General features: G+C 39.0%; 1 protein-coding gene across 2 annotated transcripts; it reads right to left on the bottom strand.

The window, feature by feature from the left end:
• Nucleotides 1-2,325: 2,325 nt before the first annotated feature.
• Nucleotides 2,326-6,961, bottom strand: LOC113008230 (uncharacterized). 2 transcript variants are annotated; one of them, XM_080305840.1, is made up of 7 exons: nucleotides 6,153-6,961; nucleotides 4,719-4,818; nucleotides 4,273-4,419; nucleotides 3,859-4,040; nucleotides 3,479-3,615; nucleotides 3,264-3,357; nucleotides 2,326-2,999 (listed from the first exon to the last, which is right to left on the bottom strand). In XM_080305840.1, the coding sequence occupies exons 2-7, from the start codon at nucleotides 4,801-4,803 to the stop codon at nucleotides 2,649-2,651; spliced, it is 996 nt and encodes a 331-aa protein (XP_080161966.1). In that variant the 5' UTR covers nucleotides 4,804-4,818; nucleotides 6,153-6,961; the 3' UTR covers nucleotides 2,326-2,648. The 2 variants fall into 2 exon arrangements, with proteins under 2 accessions (XP_080161966.1, XP_080161963.1); XM_080305837.1 differs by lacking the exon at nucleotides 6,153-6,961 and having other exon boundaries at nucleotides 4,719-5,936.
• Between the last annotated feature and the right edge of the window lie 7,068 nt (nucleotides 6,962-14,029).

The following is a 14,029-nucleotide window of genomic DNA, read 5'->3' as shown; positions in this document are numbered from 1 at the left end:
TGTTGGACGATTTTTGCTCTCCAAGTAGCCATAGTCAAAAGCATAGATCCGTGACAAAAGAGCAGGTTTCGGCAGAAAATTGTCTGACAGATATTCCAACAGTAACTTTATCTCATATTGTGCTACCCCTTCGAGAATATCATGCATAATGTCCAAGGAAAAGTTCTGGCAAACATGAAAGAATTGAAGAGTGTTCAGTGTAGAATTCTTTCTTAAGCCAAACACATGTAGCTTTTGAGGATCAGATTGCAACTCACTGCAGTGCATTTCAAAAAGTTCTTTCCCTCGTAAGATGATCTTTGGATCATCCTCAGTATACACACTCTGTGCATCCTGTTTTGCAATTAAACACAAACGACAAAAGTAACGTCCACTGAAAGACTCAACAAAACCCAAAATTGAGTGCATCCCCAAGTTGTCCCCAGTTATCTGACATATAGTGCCATGGACCTTTTCAGATGAGAAGGGTAAATCAATGCCATGGCTCTCCAAAAACTTTATGTCATCAATCAGAGGCTGTAAAATAGGATCAAAGCCGTATTTTTTCACATCTTCTGCATGAAACAATGCAACCAAATGAATGTTCATCAATGCAGAATTTAACTTTGGAGGCAGATTTCTGAGGACAAAATAGATTGCACCAACTTTGTGAACACCACGTTTGGAACCAAGTGGATTAGCAGTCTCAAAGTCATCATAATAAAGCTGAATTTGCAAAGAAGTCTGTGGTTTTGAAAACAATGGATGAGACTTATAGTAACTCCCATCACAAAAGTCTTCATATCTGTCTTCTTTTGATACACATAGTTTAGCAAGCAGCTCGCAAATATAAGAATTGCGACATATAAATTTGATTGTTTCCAAAATTGGAATGTACACAAAAGTGTCTTTTACTGGTACCTGGTCATAAGTGCCTGATTTTTTATTTAACCTTGTATCATAGCGTATTCCTAAAGTCTTTTCCACTGGATCCACAATTCCCCATTTTTCACGGAAATATGACTTTCTTTTAGCTTCAGTGTCGAACTTCTCAACTGGATTGTCAAAAGTCTCAAGACATTTTTCCACTGGAGATCTAACAGGATTTTCTGTTGGCACAACGTTCAGTACTTTATGTTTAAACTCACAGTGCAGTCCATCTGCAAAATCTTCCAAATCACAAACAAGTGATGACACAAAACTATATGCCAAACCACTACCATTGAGTTTACCAATAATTTTAGTGCAAATTGCTTCAGAATTTTTTTTAATTCTTTGACCTGACCCATTGTTTTCAGAACACCCAACCTCTAGGCTCTGAGTAACACTTGTTCCTGCAACTGCTATGTCTGTATCTTGTAATCTGTCAAAATCAGCTTGAAATGACTCTGAGGGTTCTGCATCACCACTTTGACAACAATCTTCATCATGAACACTATTTAAATGTTTTTTTAAAACCAGAATATGTAGTGAACTGACGGCTGCAACCATCTTGTGAACAAGCCAACTTAAATTTGGTGCTTGGATAAAAACTGTGACCTAGTCGCAAATGACTTATCAAAGCCTGACTGGTGCTATGCAGAGTTTGACAGATAAAACATTTAAACATGGTTTTCATTCAACATTTTGGCACGCAACTCACGAACACGTGGTGACTCATCTGTTGAGGTGGCATCAATGTTGAATATGGTGGTCTGCACAAAACTGTAGAGATGAACCAGTGACTCGTCGTAAGATAAGTTGAACACGTAGTGGGATTTGAAAAGTTCATCAAAAGCACTGAGTGAGCTGGTGGCTTGGCAGGGGATGAGCTGTTTGTCCACTGCGATGTAGAAGGTGTCAATGCTGTTCTGGGTTCGACCAACAGCGAGGATGTATGGTTGTTTACCATCTCTTGCTTGCAAGTGTTCATCAATGCTGTAGCATGACTAAAAACAAATGAGATATTGACATATAGGCCTAGCTTATACTTGCTGAGTATGAACCATTCATTCAGTTTGACATTATGTGCCTTGCTAACTTATTACAAAATACTAAGACACATACTTCATGGAGAGGAAAACTAAAAAGTGCAAAAACTGAAAAAGTGTTTTGTAGGATTTTAAAAAGTGAGACAACATATTTACCTTGTGAAAGTGCACCATTTTGTGTGCTGCATCAGTTGGACTTATTTTGGTTCTCCTCTTTCGTCCAGCTGTGGGTGGCAAAAGTTGAAGGAGTAGCAGCAGAGAGGCCATGTCACTGTCCCAGTCTGTGTATGGTTGAATTTATAAAACAATTTCAAAATGACAGGTAAAAATAAATATTATTAAAATCAAACAAGCATGGTGCGACGCCTACCATTTGCATCACTCTCTGTTGGTTTCTCAGCAGCTTTTATCAAACGACACAGGTCAGTTGACTGAGTCAGCTGTTTGGCTTCTTTAATAACCTTTGGCTTGAATGACATGTCCCACTTCTCAAGCAACTTGGTGGCTGTTTCAGCACCAAACAGCAGCAGGAAGTCTTGATTGACCTGTTCATCATACACACAGGACATAAAGACAGTGCTCAACATTGTTTACATTGCAATGTGATTTTGACCAATATGGGATATAGCCTGACTGGGATGACCAATGATCACATCTTTTACTGTTGCCATCCACATCAGCAAAACAAAAAAAAAAGGATTAACAGTTGAAAATATCAAGTGATTTGACATCCAAAAAGCGTGGAAATGTTTTGAAGACATCTGCAGTTCTTTGTGGATCATGCACCAGATCCTGGCGATGTTGGAACGTCATTTTCATCTTCTGAAATACACTTGCTTCATCAGGAGAGTGAACAAGAAATGAGATGGCCTCCTTGCAGGCATCTCCATCAAGTTGCTGAGGCAATGTGGTTGCTAATCTTCTGCGCTTAGGCCCTTGTTCTTGATGCACTGGGACTTCCTTCACTGGCCGTTTGGTTGTAGACCTGGACATGGTTTTGAGGCGCCACGCTACATATCCAGTGCCTTTCACTCCGTCGTAGAAATGCTCCTGTCACATTTAAACATAGATGAAAAATAAACATCAAATGCGATCTTACAGACTTTGCAGATTCAGCAAAAAGAAACCCAAGGACTATTATCATGTAACAGGTGCAATACATGTTAAACAACATCCACAATTTCAATACAGTTTTATGACAATAGTTATTACGAAAGAGGAATTAAGATTTTTCTTTTAAATCATTTAGCTGATGTAATTATTCCATGATGAAAACTAAATAATGTGCTGTTTTACAATCACTGCATGACTTACATAGCCGTTTGGAGAAAATGGATCCTTCAATGAGGGAAAGAGTGTAATTATTCCAAGGGCATATTTCTCCTTCTGCTTACGGGAGGGAATTCTGCTATAGAGGAAATACAATTGACAATGTTAAATCAGAAGTATGTGTCTTTACTGCAGTATACATTACAAGAATATTCCATATGGCCCATCTTTACTTTTTTATTAGGTACTATTACTCTTACCCATGTCTCTCAGTCATATCACTTGCCAATATGTTAACAAGCTGCCGCCGGGTGCGGTGGCTCAGTGAATTTTCGGCATTGTATTCTTCAAGAATTTCCTCTCCACCAGGTTTCCTAGTCAAGGCATTTTTAACCATCTGCTCATATAAAAGGGAAAATAATAACAATAAAAACTTGTTTGTCAGTAAAGGTGAAAGTTTAGAGGAATGTCAACAAACCTGTGAAAGACATATCTAGCAAGAAACACTAACTTCTACTAACATTTTTTCATACAGGGCAAGTTGGGAACCACCATGTTTTGAATTTCAATTTGTATAACAATCTACAGTATAAATGGTGTCAACTCAAAAATACAAAAGACATTTTCTGTTCTCAATTACCTCTTTTGCAGCCTCTGACACAGAAACATTTGGTGCAGAACTGTCTTTGCTGGATCTACTGCGGCCTGCAGGAATGCCCTTTTCCCTGAGGTCACTGTCACTTGATGAAAGTGATATAGTGTCCGTGAGGGAAGATAATGTATCCGAGGAGGATGGTGTGGAATGAGCTAAAGGACAAAAATCTTTGGGAGAGATGGTTTGGTTAACTTTCTTTAGGCTACTCCACAATGCCATTAATAACACAATTTCAATGTTCATGTTCAGACAACATTCTATACAAATATGACCCAGCCCTGTCCACTGTCATGTATATTGCATGAAGACAGGTCAATGTCATCTGCATCAAGAGCAAAAGAACTTGGCTCTACATTGAGTGGGCTATACTATGAAAATTTAAGTTATGATAACATTTACCTTCATCTGAAATCTTTTCACGTATTGTCAGGCATAGGTCTGGTTGGGCCTCCAGTAACTCCAGAAAAATGTCTTCTTCGACAGCTGTGTCAGTTTCATCGAAAATATCAAGGTCAGCAGCATCCGGAAGTCCAAACTTGGTTTTGGCTTTACAAAAAGATAAGCATAATGTCACCTAAAACGCCTGAAAAACTTTTTTAAAAACTAATTTTGACTTTTTTATTTAGCTAATATTTATTAACAGCTGTTTTACCTGTCTTTAAAATGGTTAAATTAGACAAGTCTGCAGCAACAATATAGGCCTAGGCCTACTGCTCTGTACTGTTTTTAATGTCACACATTAAAATAAAATGTGTTAACATTTAATTCGTTTTTTAAATAGATGAGATGCAAACATGATGAACTGATACATGTGCAACACATTTTGTTCTGCCAGGTTATCTTACCTTCACTGATGAATTCTAGATAAGTGAATCCTGCGTGCAATTTAATGTACTTCTTTACATTGAGGTATTTCACTTTCAGCAACATGTCTTACAACAGCACCTGGTGGAGAGAAGGGGGCACAGAATATTTTTTACCATATATTTAAACCATAGCTTAAGTGGCAACAAATCCGGACAACTTTAAGAAAATATTAGGCTATACATTGTGTGATGATCTGTGAAGGGGTGACAGACCACTTCAACCTCAGGAACATAATTTGGCTTCCCCCTGCGCACTAAAATAGCTGAACTTGGGTACACAGAAATAGCATCCAATGAATTATCCACCCATCCACATGTTTATAAGACGACAACGGCGATCTTCTCGTCTGCACGCAGGCTAGATACTTAGTTCTGCTATGTTGCGAGTAAATCGCTGTAGCCTACTTGGGGAAAAGCATCTCTGTTTAAACCATGTCAGGATGATAATCCACATAAAATTTCCTGTTGAACGCACACCTGCCTTCATCACGCTTTCACTTATGACAACAAATATCCCTTATACTGTAAATTAATGAGTGCAAGTCTTACATTTATATCGGGAGTTTCTGACACATGCACAGCCGTCTGGCTAGTTGCTACTTTGTGGTGGTTGTTTTGTGACACGACATGCTAGGATTATCAGTGGAGGCGACGTCAACGACCCTCAGTCGTTATACCGCTTTGTCTTAAACACTGGATGGTAGCCTATTTCACTAAAACTGTAGAAAAGGGGAAAATGTTCCCTTAGATTAGGCCTACTACAACATGTATGATATATCCTAACCGTTAGCAAGCAATCCATGCACAAACGCAGCGCGCCTTGCTTGGTCACTAACATCTAACAGAATTCCATAACCCCCTGCCACTTCAAAGATTTGTAGGCTAGGCTACTGCTAAACTCGCTGGTAGCACGTGTAATTAGCCTATCTTGACGCTTTCCAAAACTTGACTTGAACGTCTCCATGTGATTGTTTAGTTCACTTTTAAATAGGATATTTCTGAGGCGAATGTTCGCTTCCCTTAAAAGCAGTGGGCTAAACGCATTTGTCTTAGCTGCCAGCTAGGCTACCACAAATTCAAATTTTAACATTACATTTAACATATCCAGAGGATAGCTAACTCCTCCCTCGTTTCATTTAATAAGCATTGAACACTGGAAAGCATTTCTCTTATGACATTAGAACTAACTAGAATTGAGAATTATATTGAGCACGCATTTATTTTCGCTGCAATATTAACTTGTTATAGAGGATAGTTTAGCTACCTAAGCTAACGAATCCCATCTCTTACCGCAGATGAATACACTCCACATTAGGAAAATATTGCATGCTTCTGATAAATAATGTTATAGGCTAGTTAGTTACAATATTTAATAATGATAAAATAACATAGGTCTTGTTGTATAGTTTTTACCTGAACAACCTCCTCGATCTTGACAGCAAACTTCTGGCGGACTCCTCATGCCCATGAGCGCGAAAAACCCGGATGTGGAAATCAACTCCAAATGAGTGTTATAGTATTGACTCTTTGAAATAACTCCGGCTACAGAGCTTTTTCAGCACCGTTAGTGTTACTGTAACTCTCAAACCAACACTTTTCAACTCGAAATTTTTAACACCAGTAATTTTAACTCACATCAACACTTCGGATTTTGCTGTGTAGAGTATGCTTGGGGAGTGTGATCGTGTGTACAGCATCTCTTTATGTCTGTCTCCACGTTGGTTGAGTGTGGAGTAAGTGCATATGAGAGCATGAGGGTGGGAATGGATGTTTGTATATGTGTGTGCCTGTATGTCTGTGTCTATATGTCAGGTTGGGTGTCAGGCGCCACCTCTCTGGGAACATCTCAGGCCCTCCAAGGTTTGGAGGCCTATCTCCCCCTACCACCACTTCCCCTGCCAGTGGCGGACTCCCTCAGACATCGGTGCGTTTGTGGTTCTTTGTGTCCGGGGATGGGCGTCCAGGTACACACTGGCTCACTCCTTGGCGGCCGCTTATCGGGGCCTGGAGCCTGGGGCTCGGTCACTCAGGCACGGCTGGCTGCCGGCGGAGCTCACGGGCGCGTCACTGCAACTCCCCCTGGCTTCTGCTCCGCGGCTGCTGAGTGAGCCCTCATCTGGGACTCTCCTCAGCTCTTTCTGGGACAGTGGCGCGGCTACCCCTCTGTTGGTCTTCCTTGGTCTCTTGTGTTCTGGGGGCCTCTGGATGTCTGGAGGTTTGATCTCCTCCATACCTGCTTCATGCCCCCACACCCTCTAGCAGATCATTACATGAAGGAACCTTTTAAAAAAAACAAGCGCGTCCATGCTCACAGGTGTACACACGGGTGATCACACCCACAAACTACACCCTTTTTGGCTCCTATCTCAAAGCACACTGTGTTCTGTTGATCGTATGTGCTGCACAATAATGTTTAATATTTAGTATTTACTGTCATATTCCCATATATCATTGTGATGTTGTTTATTCTATTACTCTTGTTCTCTTCTGCTTGTTTTCTTTTTTCTTTCTCAGCAGGTGATCCAGGTGATTGATATATGCATTTTTATTTTTTTTTTAAATTTCTGCTCATTCTGTTGGTTTTTGTCTTTTGCCCTTCTCCCCCGTCCCTCTTCTCAGCTGTTTCTCTTTCCCTCTTTCTTTCTCCCCTTCTTTCCCCCAGTCAAGTCTGTCCCGTACTCAGTAAGTGAAAATAAAATAAACAATAAAAGGTGAATCAAATGGACCATTACGGCAAGGCTGGGATGGTCAATTTGGTAAAGTAAATCCGTTGGGCATCTTTCTTTGCCTTTAGACAACAATTCTGATGGCAAAAGAGCCAAAGAGGACAAGCAAAAAAAAAAAGAAAAAAAAAGGAACTTTTAACTACACCACATGCACATTTTCTGTGAAGTATGCAAAGTTTAGAATCTAAATTTATAATTACAGGACAGTCTGAGTGATTAACGCCCAGAATATTTTCTCTGGCTTCACACGTTTATCACCTCTCTCCTCACTTCTACAACTCCCAGCAAAAGGCCAATATTGGGTTCAGTTAGGACCACCGTTTTAAAAAGATTGTTTCCGTCTTCAGTATTTTAGGTCTGGTGGCCAAAACTCCAGCACAGAACAGGCAGCTGTGAGGGCCTGTAGCTCAGGAGATTAAGCCGGTTGTCCACCAACTGGAAGGTCTGCGATTTGATCCATGGCTCCCTCTAAGTTGCTCTCAATGCATCCATCATTGTGAGAGTCTGTGTGTGACAGAAACTGCTTAAAGGCGTGGAATAAAGTGCTGTATGAATGTGTGTATAAAGGGGTGAATACAGCTTCTACAAAACGTACTTTGAGGGCTCAGAGTAGAGAAGTGCTATAAAAAGCAGTCCATAACAGATCAGTGACAACAGATTTAACATTCGTTAAAGTCAAACAAAGCTTGAAAGTAGGAGCAGGGTGGATGGAGTTTGCAGAGCGGCTCGCTGGAACAACTGTGGGCAGGCTTAAGCAGCTTAAATAGTGCATCCTTTCTGAGATGTGCCAATTACCAGCCATGAGCTGATGTGGTGCAGCCTTGAAATGAGTCAATCAGCTGTGGTCATGGCTTAGCTTCACTTTCTACAGAGTCCTGATTATTATTATAATGAACGTTCAGGCTTGACTGTTGAACTTTGTAGTTATTTTGATGGTATTGCTCGTGTGATGTTGCATGCTTACAGCAGCTGAAAAACATAAATTAAAGAAAGTCCTTTTTGTTGCCTTATCAAAACGACTGTTAATGTCTAAACCTAATGCAAGCAGCTTTTTTTGTATTTTCAGATATATTATAAGGTAATTTTCTGGTTGATGGTGACTTCCTATCATGACTCATTTGTTTTTCTTGGATTTGGTGAGACATTTCACTGATGTTCTGTGTTTTGAAACAGCAGGAAGTGACAGTTTATGACTGTTTCATTAGTGATTGTGTATATGTGAGGCATAGGGCTCTGAAAGAGTAGTCTACACACAATTTGAGGAGCACTTTGTGGTTGTTAACAATTTATTTGGCTTATTTGTAGATGTTTTTAGATCATTTCCAATATAAGGAAGAACTCCCACTCTTTGTATTTTTGATTTTGCAAGAGATCCTCAGCGGAAGGATGAATGAATGGGGCTCTATTAAGCCACACTTTGAAGTGTTTTTTTTTTCTTTTTTCAAAATGATTCATCATCCCTTTGACAGAAAGGGTTCAGACATTATGTAACGTATATTTTCTGCTGGGTTGAATTGTTGTAAAATGCATTTCTGTAAGTATTCAGGATGAACCGCTTCATGAAATCCACTATTTTTATTTCAGCCATGAAGCGAGCTGCAGAGGAGAATTCCTGACAGTATCCTTCTGAAAGCTTCAGCCATCACAACCAGCTTCTAACATTTCCTTTTATGATTTATCAATGTTTCAAATCTCATCATGTTTTTAAAACGTGTACGTCATCAAGGGACTAAATCAGCATGCAAACTGTACCAGTGCCAGTTTGGGTACCTACAGCAGGTTTAAACCCCAAATGTAAGTTAATTCATGAAATTATTGTATCACTCAGTACATTTAAAAAAAACACATTAAACATTTCAAATCAGTCAAAATGTGCCAACAGAAATTGTTTAGGTTTTTTGTGACTCTGTGTAGAGCTGCAATCTGCCGAGTAACTAATAAACTCATGCTGAAGCCTTCAACAAACAGATTATTGATAAACGCCTTATTATTATTATTAGTATTAGTATTAGTATTATTATTAGTATTATTATTATTGATTGATTGATTTTGTAAATGAACAAGCTGTTATGGTACTGCACAGCATTTTTATTTTAACAATACATGATTTCTCGTTGATTGACTTGCTGTATTCCCCTGATCCTGACACTGACACTAATAGAATTCACACCTCTTCTGTAGACCCTTCATTTCCATACTAATACACTGCTGTGTCTCTCACTGATTCAAGGTATTCCCTTGGTGATACTGAAATTACAAAACTACCCTGACAGCCCACTTGACAGTGGGAAAAAAAAACGCATACACATTGTTGTTATTCAAATGAGGTGTGAGTCACTTTAAGGCATTCACTCGCTACTTGTTAGAAACCCTTTTTCAAGAACTTGGGGAAATTTTAATTGGTTCAACACTGACATTCACTAGTGTTTTTGCCATTTTGAAGCCTAAACCAATCCTGTGTAAGTTCTGCTCCAACAGGCTGTTATATAGATATTGTAGTGGGCTATCTGCTAGAGGGCTTTCTCCTCATCCACGTACTAAGATGATGTGAGTAGATGTCTTACGCTGTGCTGCGAGTGATGTTCTTTATGTGTAAAAAACAGAAAAGAATGAAGGTGACAGATTAGTGCAGTCATTTTGTTCCTGCACTTGGTCCTAGGAGACTCAACGCATAAAAAGTAAGACAGGAGTAAAAGAGGAGTTCAGAGGAGGAATAGAGGGAGTGAAAGGAAGAGGCAGAATACATGATTCTGACAGATTCCAGTTTAGACCCAGATCCTTTTCATCTTGACAAGACGATAAGGTATTTCAGTCTCAGGCATCAGGAGCAGCTACAAGATGGCTGGTGGAAATGCTGCAGAACAAGCAGGACTACCTTAAGGAGTTAAACTGAGCGATAAAACAAGAAAAGCCTTTGTCAGGATCCAGGATCCTGACTGGTACTCAAACATCAACATGTCATGGACTTAGAAACACTTTATCACTCAGGTTTTTATGCCAGACAGAATTTGAGTAAAAGACACTGCCCACTTGATCTTTAGCTAAAGGCACTTAAATGATCCTAACAGCACCAAGAAAAACAAAGATTTTCTCCTCAGATTAGACAAAAACACAACTGTTTGGAGAGATCCCCAAGCACTTAGTCAGGCAAATACCAAACAATACTCCTGATATCATCCCTGTGGTGAAGCATGGGGGAAGCAGCATCACACTGTGGCATCACTTCTCTGGTGTAGGAAGGCTGGTTTGAACTGACAGAAGAAAAAATGCCATCAAATACAAGAACGTGATTCACAGTGCAGTTGGCCGGATACTGGGCACCGTCCCTCTGAGCATGTCAGTGAGCTGAGAGATGGAGCGAAGACTATTCTTTAATGACCCAAACAAAGCCCGTACCTAACCCCCAAAATCTCTTGTTTCATGATCTTTTACACACACACGCGCGCGCGCGCGCGCGCACACACACACACACACACGTGGCATAAAAGTTGATTCTGAAGACCAAACAGCTGTCCAACATTTCTGTCAACATTTGACAAACCTTAAAGCTACTAACAGGAAAACTAAAGTGGAAAATGATCAGTGATAAGAAATGTTACAGAAACAGCTTTAACCACAGTTTGCATGATTAACTTTAAACATTATAAGTCAGCTTGATAATTATTACTGTCTCAGTCTTTTAAAATGCTACGGTAAGAAAGGATTGCAAAGAAATTCAAGAAGAATTCAACTAAAAATAAAAGTACAAACACATTTAAAAAACTGCATTAACTTTGTAATAAAACAGGTGTGGTATCTGCAATGGAAAACAACCCTACCACATTTTATCTTTTGGAGAAAACATATATTAGTATTGTTAAAGCACAGCTATAATTTGCTGTATAATTTCCTACATTCCATATTTATGTCTAAGTTCCCGTTTACTGCTTCACATTCCACTTTTTTATGACTTAGTACACGAAATAGAAACTGCATGCTATAAATGCATCTGATGAATCCGACATAAGTCTGAAGGCTAACTGTGCAGTAGTCTAAAAGGCCTCGGGGTAACAGAGATCAAGCCGTAACATATGAAAGCAGGTTAATGAGGTGGATGCAGCGTATAAAAATGTAGACAAGGAGAGAAGGCAAGCATCTTCTAAAGTACCGACAAATAGACAAAGTCAGATAACTGCTAACTGCTTTTTCCTCCAGCAAAAGGCAAACAGGTTCATTTGAGTTTTACACTTGTTCTTATTTAGTTGATCAGATTTGAAGCGCAAGTAAACTTTAACCGGACCAGACAGCCTCTGGCTTCACTCTTGAGTTTATCAATTCATTTTTACGACTGGCATTTGTTACAGTTTCAGATTATTCTTTGATTTCTTCCACTAAAGACAGACACCAGGTTTGCATACACACACAATAGATTATATTGCTTCCCATTAGCTATATTTATAATAATCAGCTTGTGTTTTAGAAAACACTAATGCACATCAATAATTTGTCATCACTTCTCCCATAATGTGAAAGCAAAATGATTAACCTTGATGGTGGAAATCTGTGCTTCACAAATGTTAAGACTGAAAACTGTGTTCAAGAAAGCCATTACAGTGTTTACTTTTTAGCTTTGTTGCTCTTTGCATAATGTTGCTAATGGTATTACTCAAGCAATGCCACACGATGAGTCATTTATGAAGGTTGGCCAATGTAACCCATTCAGTTTTATTTGGATTCATCCTTGTTTGGCATTTATCTCTATTTCTCAGAAGGTATATTATTATTAAGGTATATTATGGTTTCATAACTTTTACATAACTGTTTTTAGTTTGCATTAATGGGATTTGTTTTTTGTTTACAGTTTTTCTACATCAGACATCAGATCCATGTCAGACAGCGCTCGGGTTTTTTTTTTACTTCTACTTGCACAAATGCATCTAAATAAAGCAAATATACAATGCAAGCTTTTATAAAATTGGTCAAATAAAATTTAGATTAGCCTATTTCCATACAATGCTGTCTCATTACTATTTAGGTCCAAACTCTGAAAGTGTAAAAATCCTATTGCTCCATTTATTTATGTAAATATTTGCACATTTTTGGTGGACCAGATATGATTGAAAACCCCAAAAAATTATACATCAAGAGAAATGTTGAAATGTCCATATTTTGGGATGTTTGGCTTTTCTCTAATATCTTAAATTTCTTAATAATGTTCAACTAGTTGTTTTACTTTTACCATGAAATGTTTACTAATTATCAGATTGTTGGGTCTGTGTTTCGACAAGCCCCGCTAATTCTAGAGACTTATTCATCATGAAGAAAACAAGACAGTCGATCGATCAAACACTTGCGCAAGGGAGGCCTGTGTCCACCACGAAAATGACCTCAACCACGACCTCCCTTGCTGCCCTTTTTATTGAGACACAGTTCACACAAAACATGCCAGAACCACGCCCACATGGTCCTAAGACAAGGCATTTGTATGTATATGTGTGAACTTCTGTAAGAATGTGTTATGCGAGAGTGTGTGTGTATGTGTGTGTGTGTGTATGTGTGTGTGTGTGTGTTATGTGAGAGTGAGAGTGTGTGTGTGTGATCCTGTTGATCAAAGGGTCATATAACATAAAAGCACAAGAGGAACATCCTTGGTCATAAAGAGGGTCTCCCCCACACCCTAGATGGTTCACCCTAGATAATACAGTGAAGCCATACAAAGGGGAGGAAGTTTGCCAACATCAAACAAGGGTGTTCCTGTGATAAAAACACTACCGCCTCCCCTCCCAGAATCTTAAGGATCTGGGGAGGGGAGGACAGAAATAATTTTTTAAAACTATGTACAAATGGTAAACAAAAATGACAAACATTTAATATTTGAACTTAACACAGATATATCCTAATTTTATTTTTTACAGTTTTGTCTAATATAAATATAGAGATTTCATAAACTTAATATCTATAAATGATTTCATAGCTGATAAGAATGTGAAACATGTTTAACCCAACGCATTTTGACAAAGCCAGGTTGCATTTCATATTTATAGCAACTACCACTGTATCTGTGTACATTTATTTATTATGTGCTTTTAAAATATACTAAACTATTCACCATCACATGACATATTTATCTAACAGTACCGGTTCCAATGCAACATTTAAGCACTCTCGTGTTGCCATGAGCAGTAGTGCATGAGTAACTGTGTAACTGCATTGCGTTTGTAATTCTTGTGAATACTGTATCTCAGTGGTACAACAGTGGTCTACAATGTAACAAGCTCCAGACTTGAGGGACCAGAGTTTGTTAAGAACATGTAGAATTTATGTTTGGCTGTAAGACAAGAAAACATACATGTGACAAACTCATAGCAGTGCACCGATAGATTATGTAGCTGTGATATATTAGCCAGTGTAGCAGAACATTACATAAGAGGGCTTTAAGTGGAAGGAGCAAAGGGAAGTGGGTGGGGTGAGCACTGTTAATGTAACACAGGTGTCACTGACATCAATTCTGTTGCGTTGAGAACAGCACGCTCCTGCCCTGCACTGATGCTCTGAGGTAGTAAATATTTTTATGTCCTTTCAGTC

This window comes from Astatotilapia calliptera, chromosome 2 (assembly GCF_964374335.1).
Source record: "Astatotilapia calliptera chromosome 2, fAstCal68.1, whole genome shotgun sequence".
In the NCBI taxonomy this organism is placed as follows: Eukaryota; Metazoa; Chordata; class Actinopteri; order Cichliformes; family Cichlidae; genus Astatotilapia; species Astatotilapia calliptera.
The sequence above is the reverse complement of the archived record's forward strand: the minus strand, read 5'-3'. Positions and strand labels throughout refer to the sequence as shown.

What these genes read in the sequence shown, in the direction of transcription:
- LOC113008230 (XM_080305840.1), bottom strand. Translation starts at nt 4,803, where the DNA reads ATGTTGCTGAAAGTGAAATACCTCAATGTAAAGAAGTACATTAAATTG. An exon ending in TGTCAGAGGCTGCAAAAGAG is followed by an intron (nt 3,616 to 3,858) that starts GTAATTGAGAAC and finishes TTATATGAGCAG; the next exon opens with ATGGTTAAAAATGCCTTGAC. An exon ending in GATATGACTGAGAGACATGG is followed by an intron (nt 3,358 to 3,478) that starts GTAAGAGTAATA and finishes TTTCCTCTATAG; the next exon opens with CAGAATTCCCTCCCGTAAGC.